The 12,908-nt window shown below is 34.7% G+C and overlaps 1 protein-coding gene across 8 annotated transcripts in view; it reads right to left on the reverse strand.

Moving 5' to 3' along the window:
- The window catches only part of DCAF6 (DDB1 and CUL4 associated factor 6), a 172,407-nt gene that overhangs the window by 110,505 nt on the left and 48,994 nt on the right, over nt 1-12,908 (reverse strand). For all 8 annotated transcript variants that reach the window (XM_089911542.1, XM_022560109.3, XM_089911525.1 and 5 more), the window contains one exon: nt 6,066-6,251. In XM_089911542.1, coding sequence (XP_089767668.1) covers nt 6,066-6,251 — 186 coding nt within the window. The remainder of the gene's footprint in view (nt 1-6,065; nt 6,252-12,908) is intronic.

The following is a 12,908-nucleotide window of genomic DNA, read 5'->3' on the forward strand; positions in this document are numbered from 1 at the left end:
CAGATACATTTAATTGATATTTATAGGACATTCCGTCCATAAAAAGCAGATTACAGTTTCTTCTCCAGCACGCACAGAACATTCTCCAGGATAGATCACATCTTGGGTCACAAATCAAACCTCAGTAAATTTAAGGAAATTGAAAACATATCAAGCATCTTTTCTGACCACAACGCTATGAGATTAGAAATGAAATACAGGGAAAAAATGTAAAAAACACAAACACATGGAGGTTAAACAATAGGCTACTAAAAAACCAAGAGATCACTGAAGAAATCAAAGAGGAAATCAAAAAATACCTAGAGACAAATGACAACGAAAACACAATGATCCAAAACCTATGGGATGCAGCAAAAGCAGTTCTAAGAGGGAAGTTTATAGCTATACAAGCCTACCTCAAGAAACAAGAAAAATCTCAAGTAAACAATCTAACCTTACACCTAAAGGAACTAGAAGAGAAAGAAGAACTAACAAAACCCAAAATTAGCAGAAGGGAAGAAATCATCAAGATCAGAGCAGAAATAAATGAAATAGAAACAAAGAAAACAATAGCAAAGATCAATAAAACTAAAAGCTGGTTCTTTAAGAAGATAAACAAAATTGATAAACCATTAGCCAAACTCAACAAGAAAAAGAGGGAGAGAACTCAAATCAATAAAATTAGAAATGAAAAAGGAGAAGTTATAACAGACACCACAGAAATACAAAGCATCCTAAGAGACTACTACAACAACTCTATGCCAATAAAATGGACAACCTGGAAGAAATGGACAAATTCGTAGAAAGGTATAACCTTCCAAGACTGAACCAGGGAAAAACAGAAAATATGAACAGAACAATCACAAGGAATGAAATTGAAAATGTGATTAAAAATCTTCCAACAAACAAAAGTCCAGGACCAGATGGCTTCACAGGTGAATTCTATCAAACATTTAGAGAAGAGCTAACACCCATCCTTCTCAAACTCTTCCCAAAAATTGCACAAGAAGGAACACTCCCAAACTCATTCTATGAGGCCACCATCACCCTGATAGCAAAACCAGACAAAGATACCACAAAAAAAGAAAATTACAGACCAATATCACTGATGAATATAGATGCAAAAATCCTCAACAAAATACTAGCAAACAGAATCCAGCAACACATAAAAAGGATCATACACTATGATCAAGTGGGATTTATCCCAGGGACGCAAGGATTCTTCAATATATGCAAATCAATCAATGTGATACACCATATTAACAAACTGAAGAATAAAAACCATATGATCATCTCAATAGATGTAGAAAAAGCTTTTGACAAAATTCAACATCCATTTATGATAAAAACTCTCCAGAAAGTGGGCATAGAGGGAACCTACCTCAACATACTAAAGGCCATACACGACAAATCCACAGCAAACATCATTCTCAATGGTGAAAAACTGAAAGCATTTCCTCTAAGATCAGGAAGAAAACAAGGATGTCCACTCTCGCCACTATTATTCAACATAGTTTTGGAAGTCCTAGCCACGGCAATCAGAGAAGAAAAAGAAATAAAAGGAATACAAATTGGAAAAGAAGAAGTCAAACTGTCACTGTTTGCAGATGACATGATACTATACATAAAGAATCCTAAAGATGCCACCAGAAAACTACTAGAGCTAATCAATGAATTTGGTAAAGTTGCAGGATACAAAACTAATGCACAGAAATCTCTTGTATTCCTATACACTAATGATGAAAAATCTGAAAGAGAAATTACGGAAACACTCCCATTTACCATTGCAACAAAAAGAATAAAATACCTAGGAATAAACCTACCTAGGTAGACAAAAGACCTGTATGCAGAAAACTATAAGACTCTGATGAAAGAAATCAAAGATACCAACAGATGGAGAGATATACCATGTTCTTGGATTGGAAGCATCAATATTGTGAAAATGACTATATTACCCAAAGCAATCTACAGATTGAATGCAATCCCTATCAAATTACCAATGGCATTTTTTACAGAACTATAACAAATCATCTTAAAATTTGTATGGAGACACAAAAGACCCTGAATAGCCAAAGCACTCTTGAGGGAAAAAATGGAGCTGGAGGAATCAGACTACCTGACTTCAGACTATACTACAAAGCTACAGTCATCAACACAATATGGTACTGGCACAAAAAAATAGAAACATAGATCAATGGAACAAGATAGAAAGCTCAGAGATAAACTCACGCATGTATGGTCAACTAATCTATGACAAAGGAGGCAAGGATATACAATGGAGAAAAGACAGTCTCTTCAATAAGTGGTGCTGGGAAAACTGGACAGCTACATGTAAAAGAATGAAATTAGAACACTCCCTAACACCATACACAAAAATAAACTCAAAATGGATTTGAGACCTAAATGTAAGACCGGACACTATAAAACTTAGAGGAAAACATAGGAAGAACACTCTTTGACATAAATCACAGCAAGATACTTTTTGATCCACCTCCTAGATTAATGGAAATAAAAACAAAAATAAACAAATGGGACCTAATGAAACTTCAAAGCTTTTGCACAGCAAAGGAAACCATAAACAAGATGAAAAGACAACCCTCAGAATGGGAGAAAATATTTGCAAACGAATCAGCAGACAAAGGATTAACCTCCAAAATATATAAACAGCTCATGCAGCTCAATATTAAAGAAACAAACAACCCAATCCAAAAATGCGCAAAAGACCTAAATAGACATTTCTCCAAAGAAGACATACAGATGGCCAAGAAGCACATGGACAGCTGCTCAACATCACTAATTATTTGAGAAATGTAAATCAAAACTACAATGAGGTATCACCTCACACCAGTTAGAATGGGCATCATCAGAAAATCTACAAACAACAAATGCTGGAGAGGGTGTGGAGAAAAGGGAATCCTCTTGCACTGCTGGTGGGAATGTAAATTGATACAGCCACTATGGAGAACAGTATGGAGGTTCCTTAAAAAACTAAAAATAGAATTACCATACATATGACCCAGCAATCCCACTACTGGGCATATACCCAGAGAAAACCATAATTCAAAAAGACACATGCACCCCAATGTTCACTGCAGCACTATTTACAACAGTCAGGTAATGGAAGCAACCTAAATGCCCGTCGACAGACAAATGGATAAAGAAGATGTGGTACATATACACAATGGAATATTACTCAGCCATAAAATGGAACGAAATTGAGTCATTTGTTGAGACGTGGATGGATCTAGAGACTGTCATACAGAGTGAAGTCAGTCAGAATGAGAAAAACAAATATCATATATTAACGCATGTATGTAGAACCTAGAAAAATGGTACAGATGACCCGGTTTGCAGGGCAGAAGTTGAGACACAGATGTAGAGTACAAATGTATGGACACCAAGGGGGGAAAACCGCTGTGGGGTGGGGATGGTGGTGTGCTGAATTGGGCGATTGGGATTGACATGTATACCCTGATGTGTATAAAATTGATGACTAATAAGAACCTGCAGTATAAAAAAACAAACAAACAAAACAAAAAAAAAACAACTAATACTAAACTTTCTTTGGGTTATTTGTATGGAAATATGTTAATATAAATGTTTCAGACATTACATGAAATTTCTAAAAATCTTATATGTTCTGGTATAATGTTATAAGTCATAATTCTGGTAATTACTTTAAAATGTATGTCTCAGAAATAACTAAATTTCCTTGTCAATTGCATTATTATGAACTTTCATCAAATCTTTAACCGTGGTCATTTTTAAGTCTTTTGTCATTTACAGACAGTTCTGGGTGTACTCTGATGCTTTTGCAAATATGTTCCTATAAAAGGGTTTCATCTCCAAGGAATTCATGGAAAAGACTCTGACAGGTACAGGTTTCTGGTAACTGACTATACTGCTGAACTGAATGAATAAGCATTTTCAGAACTCTAATGGAAAACTGATGAATTCATAAAAGTGCTAACAGAAGATCAAGATAAAAAAAATTAATTACATGGGACTGAGTGAACTGATGAGGATGATTATAATTTTTGTGACTTTCTGTTTGAATAAAAAAAAAAAATACCACAAGGACTCAGAGGTAAAAAATATACAAATCAATTCTCACTGCAAAGTAAAGGAGCTGTTACAGTGGAGGATTCCTGGACTGAATGTCAATCTTATGACATAGTATGAGTGTGTTTCGTGTTTGGTAATTGCAATCGTTGCTTTTGTTGTGGTCATGTATTTACAAAGCTTGGTGTCAGTGTATTTATCTCTTGTAAAAATAAAATACAGTGTGTGTGTGTGTGTGTGTGAAAAAATTAATCAATTAATTAATCAATTAATTTAAAAAAATAAAAGGTAAAGGACAAAAAATAATACAGAGAATGGTAGAGAATAATCAAAGACTTACTAACTACAAATTTCCCTCATTTTTCAAGATTCCAGTTTCTAAGATCAAGAACATAAATTCCAAGTATAAAAAATAAAAAGCAAATCCATACCTTGATACACTGTTGTGACATTAATTAAGAAGAAATAAAAACAGTGAAGAAAAACAGAATTACCTGTAGTCAAGGAAGAGAGATAAGTTAACTACGAAGGAACCACAATTAGACTGACTTCTCAATTTTAAAAGTAAGGGCAGAATACAGTGGAATATCACCTGAAACAAAATAACTGTCAAACTATAAGTGTGTATCTAGTAAAACTACCTTTGAAGAACTGACATGAAAAAGATATTTTCTGTAAAAGGATGAAAAGGGAAGAAGTGAATGAAAGAAAGAAAAGGGAAATAGGAAACTAAAACTGTTTTAGATCAACAAACTCTCACCTAAACGAACTGGTAAAGACTGTACTTTACCAGGTACAAAATGACCCCTCATAGAAAATCTGTAACAGAAGAGCCAAAGGTATTGGTAAATATGTCGGTAAATCTAAACAAACACTAACTAATAAAACAATGATAATATTTTAATTCATGAGGGGAAAAACAGAATATAACTACATTCTGAACAACATAAAACTTATATCTATATAAAATTAGACAAGGGATGAAGAGATTATAATGTGCTAAAGTGTACATTCAGGAGAAGGGCAAAGTTATTTATTGACTTTATACTTTGTTAATTACTCTTGTAAAACATGAATGTCCATCTTCCTTGCAAATAGCGGAAACAAAATGGGCCAAATGCAAAACCTTCAAGCAATTCAAAATGAAGGCAAAAAGAGGAGGGGGAAAGTAATAGGGGAAAATTTTTTCAAATAGAAAATTTATAATAAGATATATAAATAGATCCAAATAGATCAGCACTCACAATAAACATAAACTGACTGAAATCTCCAGTTAAAAGCCAAATTTGTGAGAAACGGATAAGAAAAAAAAATCCAGCTATAGAATACTATTTTTATAAGTACACATCATAAAATAAGGGTACAGAAGAACTGAAATTCAAGTAATGAAAAAAGATATACCAGGTTAAAAGAATATAGGAAAACAATGAATCATCTGATACAAAGAAATGAAATGACAAAATTATAAAGGAGCATTCTGAAGAGTAGGCAATTTTTCTGAACCAAAGCAGTATAATTGAGTCTCAGATTCATTTCACCTCATTTAATTCAGTTTAGGGCTTCAGTTTATTAATATCCTTTAGGAATCGGATTCTTTTGTCTACTGTACTAGCGTCCCTTCTGACCTGAACGTTTGATAAGCATACCGGTAGTGACTTTATGCAAAACAGTGAGAAAGTGGTTACGAAGTTAAAGCCTAGTATAGAGCCCTATAGCACAATAAAGAAGCATCTATAAAGGCTGATATCTGTTTGCTTAGAGTATAGTTGCTCAAGGAATTACAAACCCCATTACTATTACTCACATCTTATTCTTTAACTTTATTCACAAGCCTATCAAGATACATTTTCTCAAATACTGAAATCTAGATATTGTCAATAATATCTTTACCTATTTATGCATGAATGTGTACATACACACAAATCTTCACATATGTACATACACATATCTATCTACACATACATACACACCTATACAAAACAAACACAAATATGTCATATAGATAAATCACAGTAATACTGTACCTCATAGGTAGTTCCATAATGGCACGTAAATTGGCATTGTCTGTTGGTTTCTGCATCTTGCTCAACATTGGTATAAAATATTACTCCATCTCCAGAGCAGGATACAATCTGCTTATCATTTGTGCATGGTAAGAACTTTGCACTAAATATATTTGCTCGGTGCCCTGAACGAATTGTTGTCAAAACCTAAAACACAGAGAGGAAGTAGTTCTTAGTAATTTATTAGTTCCTAAAAAGAAACATTCAAATTCAATATAATCACAGCCAGGAATAAATTCTCATTAACATTCTCATCTCAAATGAAAAAATATCACTTGATTCCAAACTATTGTAATTAGAAAAAAAAGAAATCAGAATCTCACATATTTTCTTTATTTCTCTCTGAGATGTGAAGAAGATTAAGTATCAACAGGAATAGTGCTGAAACTGAGTCCCCCTAAAACTGAGTTCCTCTGTAGAGTTTATGATTAACCTGTCTATCCAAATTTTATTCCCTGTCTCGTCCAACATCTGTTCCTCTCATGACTGAGGAGAATCAAAGAAAACGGGGGACTGAAACCAAGCAGGACCCTGTGGGGCCGTCCCAGGCATAAAAGCCTTTCAATGTCTCCTGTTTCTTGTTTGTAGGAAGAAGGCTTTTAGCCTCCTACGCCTTCCCTGAGTTCCAAAGGGCAGATTAAACAGCTACTAATTAGGGGACTGAGAAAATGCAGAAACAGCAAAGGGAACTGGTCCTGGTTCTCTGCAGGAAGGAGAAGGGATTGTGCATAACAATTTGATACATATCTTTGAGTTCTCCAAAGGAACTAAGCCCCTCCCACCCAGGTGGAGGCTGGTAACTTCAGGCTGGGCACAAGCATGTGGACCCCAGACTGACTGGAGATTCTTAGAACACCACCCTGTTACCTCACCACCAGCCAACCAGAGGAGGGTTACACACCCAGCAGCCCTCCCCCAGATTTCTGCCTATAAAAATTTCTTCCCTGAAACCCATGGGGAGTTTGGGTCTTTTGAGCAGGAGTCACCTGTTCTCCTTGCATGGCCCTTGCAATAAACCTTTCTCTGCTCCAAACTCTGACATTTAGGTTTGTTTGGCCTCATTGTGCATCACGCACACAAACTTGGGTTCAACAACAGTGCCTTGAAAATTAAATATACATATTTCCACCTACTTGGTGTATCTGACTCACTCATAAACCCTCAGTAAATATAAAAAGACTATCTTGATTGACTTTTGAAACTGTTTACTAGATGATTATTAAGTTATTCCTTTTCAGGATGAAGAAATAAAAGTAAACTGAATTTAAATGAATCATAAAGTAATGAAATGGTACAGATGAGGATACAGCAGAACTTCCTACATCTAACTCCTTAATAATTTAAAAGACCAGAATTCCTGTGACAGAAATACAGTTTAAAATAAATATTTTAATATTTGTAACATACACTGCAGGTAAAAGACAAAATCCCCCAACAGTGTTTAAAAATTGAGAGGGGGAAAAAAAAACCCAACAAAACCTGATTTTTTTAAAAATGGGCAAAAGATCTGAAGAGATAGTCCAAAGATATACAAAAGGCCCTTAAAAATGTGAAAAAGCATCTAAGTTTATTCATAAAGGAAATGTAATTTGAAACTACATTGAGATTACTAATTCCCACTTTTCAGACTGGGAAAAATTCAAAAGCTTGACAACATACTGTATAAGTGAGCATGCAGGGCAGTGGGGGCGGAGGGGGCGGGGGCGCGGAACACCAGGCTCTTTAAACAATTCTGGTGGGACTGCTAAATGGTACAAGACCAATGGAGAGGAATTTAGCAGCACCTCACAAAACCACATATGCGTTAATCCTTTGATCAGACAAGTCTATTTCTAAGAATTTATGCTGAAGATACACCTCCAATAATACCAAAAAAAAAAGTACCAAGTTACTTACTGAGTTATTTATAATAGCAAAACACAGGAGACTGGCTGAATAAATTATGGTACATCCCCACAATGTATTATATACAATGGGAATTTAATGCAATGGGAATATCTGGTGTGCTTTTTTTAAAAAAATGTGCTCAAAATAAGGGAATATGTCAAAACACAGACACAAAGTTGCTTTAGTTCACTTTAAGTGTCTTACTGAACAAAACTAACACAACACTGTAAAGCAACTATACTCCAATAAAATGTTTTAAATAAATAAATAAAAGAACAACAAAAAATGTCTTACTGAACAAACTGGGGCAATTCGAGCATCAATAAAAATATCAGTGATAGATTATAATTTATTGAATAAAAATAAAAATCTATAATCCCACAGTAATTTTTTCAAAAAGGTGGCAAAGACAAAGGAAGTGCTCTTATTCACAGAATAATGTCAATTAATAACTGTAGAATGACAGAATTAAAAATCACTATTTATAACCACATTATAACAACTGATTAAGGCAAGAATCAATGAATACTGAAACCACTGTGTGAAAGATTGCTATGAAAGAGAATATTCACACAGTCCCAACACACTACTCCCCCGTAGCTTATAATCACAAAGGGTAAATGTACCTACACAATGGAAAGATCAAACTTAACATCACCAATTAGGGGACAAATTAATATCAGGTACTACAACATCACCCATGGAGAATTCCTAGCAAAAATGTTTAATGTTAATCTACTCATGAAGAAACAATCAGACAAATCCAAATGGAGGGACATTCTATAAAATAACTTGACTGATATGTCAATATAACAATAAAACAACATATCAATGTCATGAAAGACCAAAAAGTTGAATGAACTGTTCTAAAGGAGACAAAGGAAATATGACAAATAAATGAAATATGTGGTGCTGGATTGGGGGCTGGATTGAAGGAGGCATGGCAGTGACAAAACTACTGAAATGGGAAAATTTGAACATGGACTATACATGTATATATGTGCACGTATTATGTGTGTATATATGTAATATACCATGGACAACGAATGTCACCTGCCATATCAGTAAACAAAGGATGTTGCATCCAACCATCACTGCAGCCACCCCCGATGGTGCACCCTGAGGGAAACTCAGAACAGCAATAAGCAGGCTGCCAGCCATCAAGCCATCAGTCTCTGCAGCCACCCCCAATGGTGCACCCTGAGGGGATTCAAGATAGAGAAAAAGAGGTTACAGACCATAGATAGTTAAGGTACATAGCAAAGGAACAATTTCAATAAGCCCAGATTCTTGCATCTTCCCAAACAAAGAGCTAAATTCGTTAACTTGAGATGTCTGGGGTTTTTTAATTAGCAGTAATCTTTTGATGTTCTGACTACCTAGGGTTTTTTTTGCAAAAACTCTTATATATCCTAGCTCCGCCTTTACCTCTCCAGAACAGTCCCTCAGAGCTATCTGAGAGGCTGTCTCCCTGGCTTAAGTCCTCAGTATATCCACCAAATAAAACATATTTCTCAACTTTTAGGTTGTGCATTTTTTTCAGTCAACAGTACAAAACTGTATATATTATACAAATATGATAACAGCATATAGTCAATTCTCATTACTACTGGTAGTTGTGCTCTGTAAAGTCACCACAAACACTGAAAAAGCAAGTGCTGAATCACTGCTCCTACGGAAATACAGGGTTAGGTTCCTATGAGGCTCTGGTCACAATATTTTCATCAACTAATCAATAAGTAACTTTGTTTCATGTGTTTCTGTTTAAAGACACTTTATTTGATATATATTGTTGATTCATTAACATTGAACTTATGGCCAACAGCACTATAACTCATGCCTAAATGAAGCTTATCTAACATATTTTCTCCATAAAGCACATCCCAGGCTTCCTGTACTTATGAATACCAGATAGTACTTCAGCACGATAGCTGGGGACCACTTAAACATTGAAATCACTAACAAAAATGCAAAACCTGTGACACTAAATATATCACAACAAGGATACAATACAGTATGCTTACAGTATTTGATTTGAAACAAGAAGTCTGAGTGTCACTTTGTTTGATCTCACCTGGAAATGTGAGTGTCGATGTATGTGCTGGGCAACTCAAATTTTTTGCCACTCTGTACATGTACATGGCCATAAATGACCAGGAAAACACTGGAAGTATTGATTTTAGGGTTAAAAATAAACTTAATGAGTAGGTGAATTTGCAAATATGGAATCTGTAAGTAATGAGGATCAACTCTATATTCAATATTACATATCTTGACCATGGTAACTGTATTATAGCTATATAGGATAATGTTATTGTTCCTAGTAGACAGATGTCAAAGTATTCATGAATGCAGTGCATAATGCTTCCAACTTACTCTAAAATACTTTTTTAAACAATCTATTTGTGGATGTTCATTGTACTATTCTTTCAACTTTTTCATCAGTTTTAAAATCTTAAAATAAATTTAGGAAAAGATATTTCAACTTTATTTTTGGTTTGGTTTTAAGTGAGTATTTACTGTATAACACTGACAAATTCATAACTGAAGTATGACACCAAATCAGAACACAGATCTGGTATAAGTATTAGCAGCTACTTACCTTGACCACCTTAAGTATTTAAGTCACCTCATTTTATCTAAGACCTAGGGTCATGAACAAAATGAGGATTTGCTGAGTACCATACAGTACTGTACTGTAAGTCTTATTAATGCACATTTAATTAAGGTCAAATTAAAAAAAGGGGAGAGAATTTGCACCTACATCAACCAAAGCCAATGGAGAATAAAAACTGTTAAACGTTTAAAAATTTTTCATTCCTCTCTCCAAGTATAAGACACTGAGACCTAGTCAATTAAGGTACAAGAAATAACACAGAGAATAATTAATATAAAGCCTTTAAACAAGATAGAATCATAGCCTTTAATGCTGTCAAATATTTCAGCATGGTTTACCAAGTATTTAAGTATATATGTCACTACATACAATGTACGTAGTTTCTTAGTCTCATAGGCCTTTGACTTTGCTTTAGTCACATTCAGCAGACATTATTCTTAACAATTTGATTTATCTCCATTCAACAGGTTTATGTATAGCTCCAGAAACAAAAGGAGGGACCTCATTCAATACATTAACATGTGTACTGGCATATCACATATCACTCAAAAATTGAAAGAAATTTCTTTATTAAAGTAATCAGAGTAACCATTAAAGTAATTAGTAAAAAACTAAGTCAAACAAATCTCTTGATTTCAGATGTCCCTCTCCAAACTTACTCCTTTTTCTCTAGTATTCCCCATCTTAATAACATCAATATCCACCCACACAATTTATCAAGTCAAAAACTAAGGAAGCATCCTTCATTTCTCTTTCCCTCATCCACTATATAAAATCCACCAGCAAATCCATGTCCAAGATACATTTCAAATTACTTCTCACCACCTTTAATGCCATTATCTCTGCCTCAACCACCATCCATTCTCAACTACAATCTCAGAGATTTTCATCTCAGTCTCTGGATTACATCAATGGCCTCCTATCTCCTAGCTTCTGATCTTACTCAAACTCTACTCTCCAAAAAGCAACCACAGCTAACTTTTAAAAAGACAAATCATATCATTTCCATGTTTAAAATACTCTAGTGATCAGCTATTTCAATTACACTAAAAAGTAAACTCCTTAATCTAGCCTATCAAACCTACTACCTGACCCCTGCATAATCATGTTAACTTCATTTTGTACTGCTTCTTTCCCTAATTTATTAATAGATAATTGTTGGAAGAACTATAGTACTCATCTATATACAGTTAGTAATTTCACCAAAGGTCGGAATTTGTTTTTATTTGTTGAAATGGAATCAGTACAGCCAATACAGATATTCACGCTACTGGAGATAAATAGCAGTAAAGTCGATTTAAAAAAATAGATGTGCAGCTGCAAACAGTTACAATTTTTGAAAGCTAGATTTATTTTCTTATTTGTGCTTTCCTTGGATTAATGCGTTATAATACTTTTTCAGAAAACATCTAAGAATAATGGCCTACAGAGGTGGAAGATGGCAGAGTAACTTAATCTAAAATGAACAAAATATATTGTTAACTTCAATTAGTAATAAATGTGAAAGTGAACTAGCTGTAATGTCTATCACTTTGCTGATCATCAGGTTACTCTGACTAATCTAGCTGGCCAAGCAGGTATCTCTTCCCTCCTGCATCACGTTATATACAACACTTTCAAAACTTCATGCTTGATCCAGGAGTATCTAGATAGAAGATGCTAGCTCTTCAATCTCTTAGTAAAAATCACCCCTCCCCCAACCCATGCCTACCCTTGTCTAAGGCATTGAATACAGAAACTTCTTGCCTTTCTTTTACTAATATTTATTGGGCACCTACTACATGACAGGAAATTTACTAAGTGTTGAGGAAACAAAAAGGAAAAGGAAATGGTCATTGTCCCAAAGAAGTTATAGTCTAATGGTGAGCAACATGCAAACAAACATAATAATTGAGTTATCCATAAAATACGAGAACACAGAGGAAGGAATGCCTGCATCTGCCTTGGTAAACTAGAGATATATCACAGATAAGAGCTGAGGCTTGAAGGATGAAATTAAACTTGCCAAGTAAGTAGGAGGTACGTGGGACAGCAGAACATCCCACAAAGAGAGAAAAGCAGAAGCAAAGCATAGAAGAAACAAACAACATTTTATGCTCTAAGAACTAAAGGTAGCTGAATGAAGCCAAATCAAGAAAAATTTTGCATATACTCAGGATTTCTTTTACAGAAGATGCTGCAAGGCTACCTGAGGGCTAACTTCCTTCTGTTTCATCTATACCTTGAGGAGGAGGACCTTTGGGGGTCCCAGAATATTGTGCGAAGTCTCTTATAGGAATCCATACCTGACTAGGATCCTG

The sequence above is a fragment of the Delphinapterus leucas genome, chromosome 1, assembly GCF_059928025.1.
Source record: "Delphinapterus leucas isolate spDelLeu-1000000601 "Yukka" chromosome 1, BTC_Dleu_Yukka2, whole genome shotgun sequence".
NCBI lineage: Eukaryota > Metazoa > Chordata > Mammalia > Artiodactyla > Monodontidae > Delphinapterus > Delphinapterus leucas.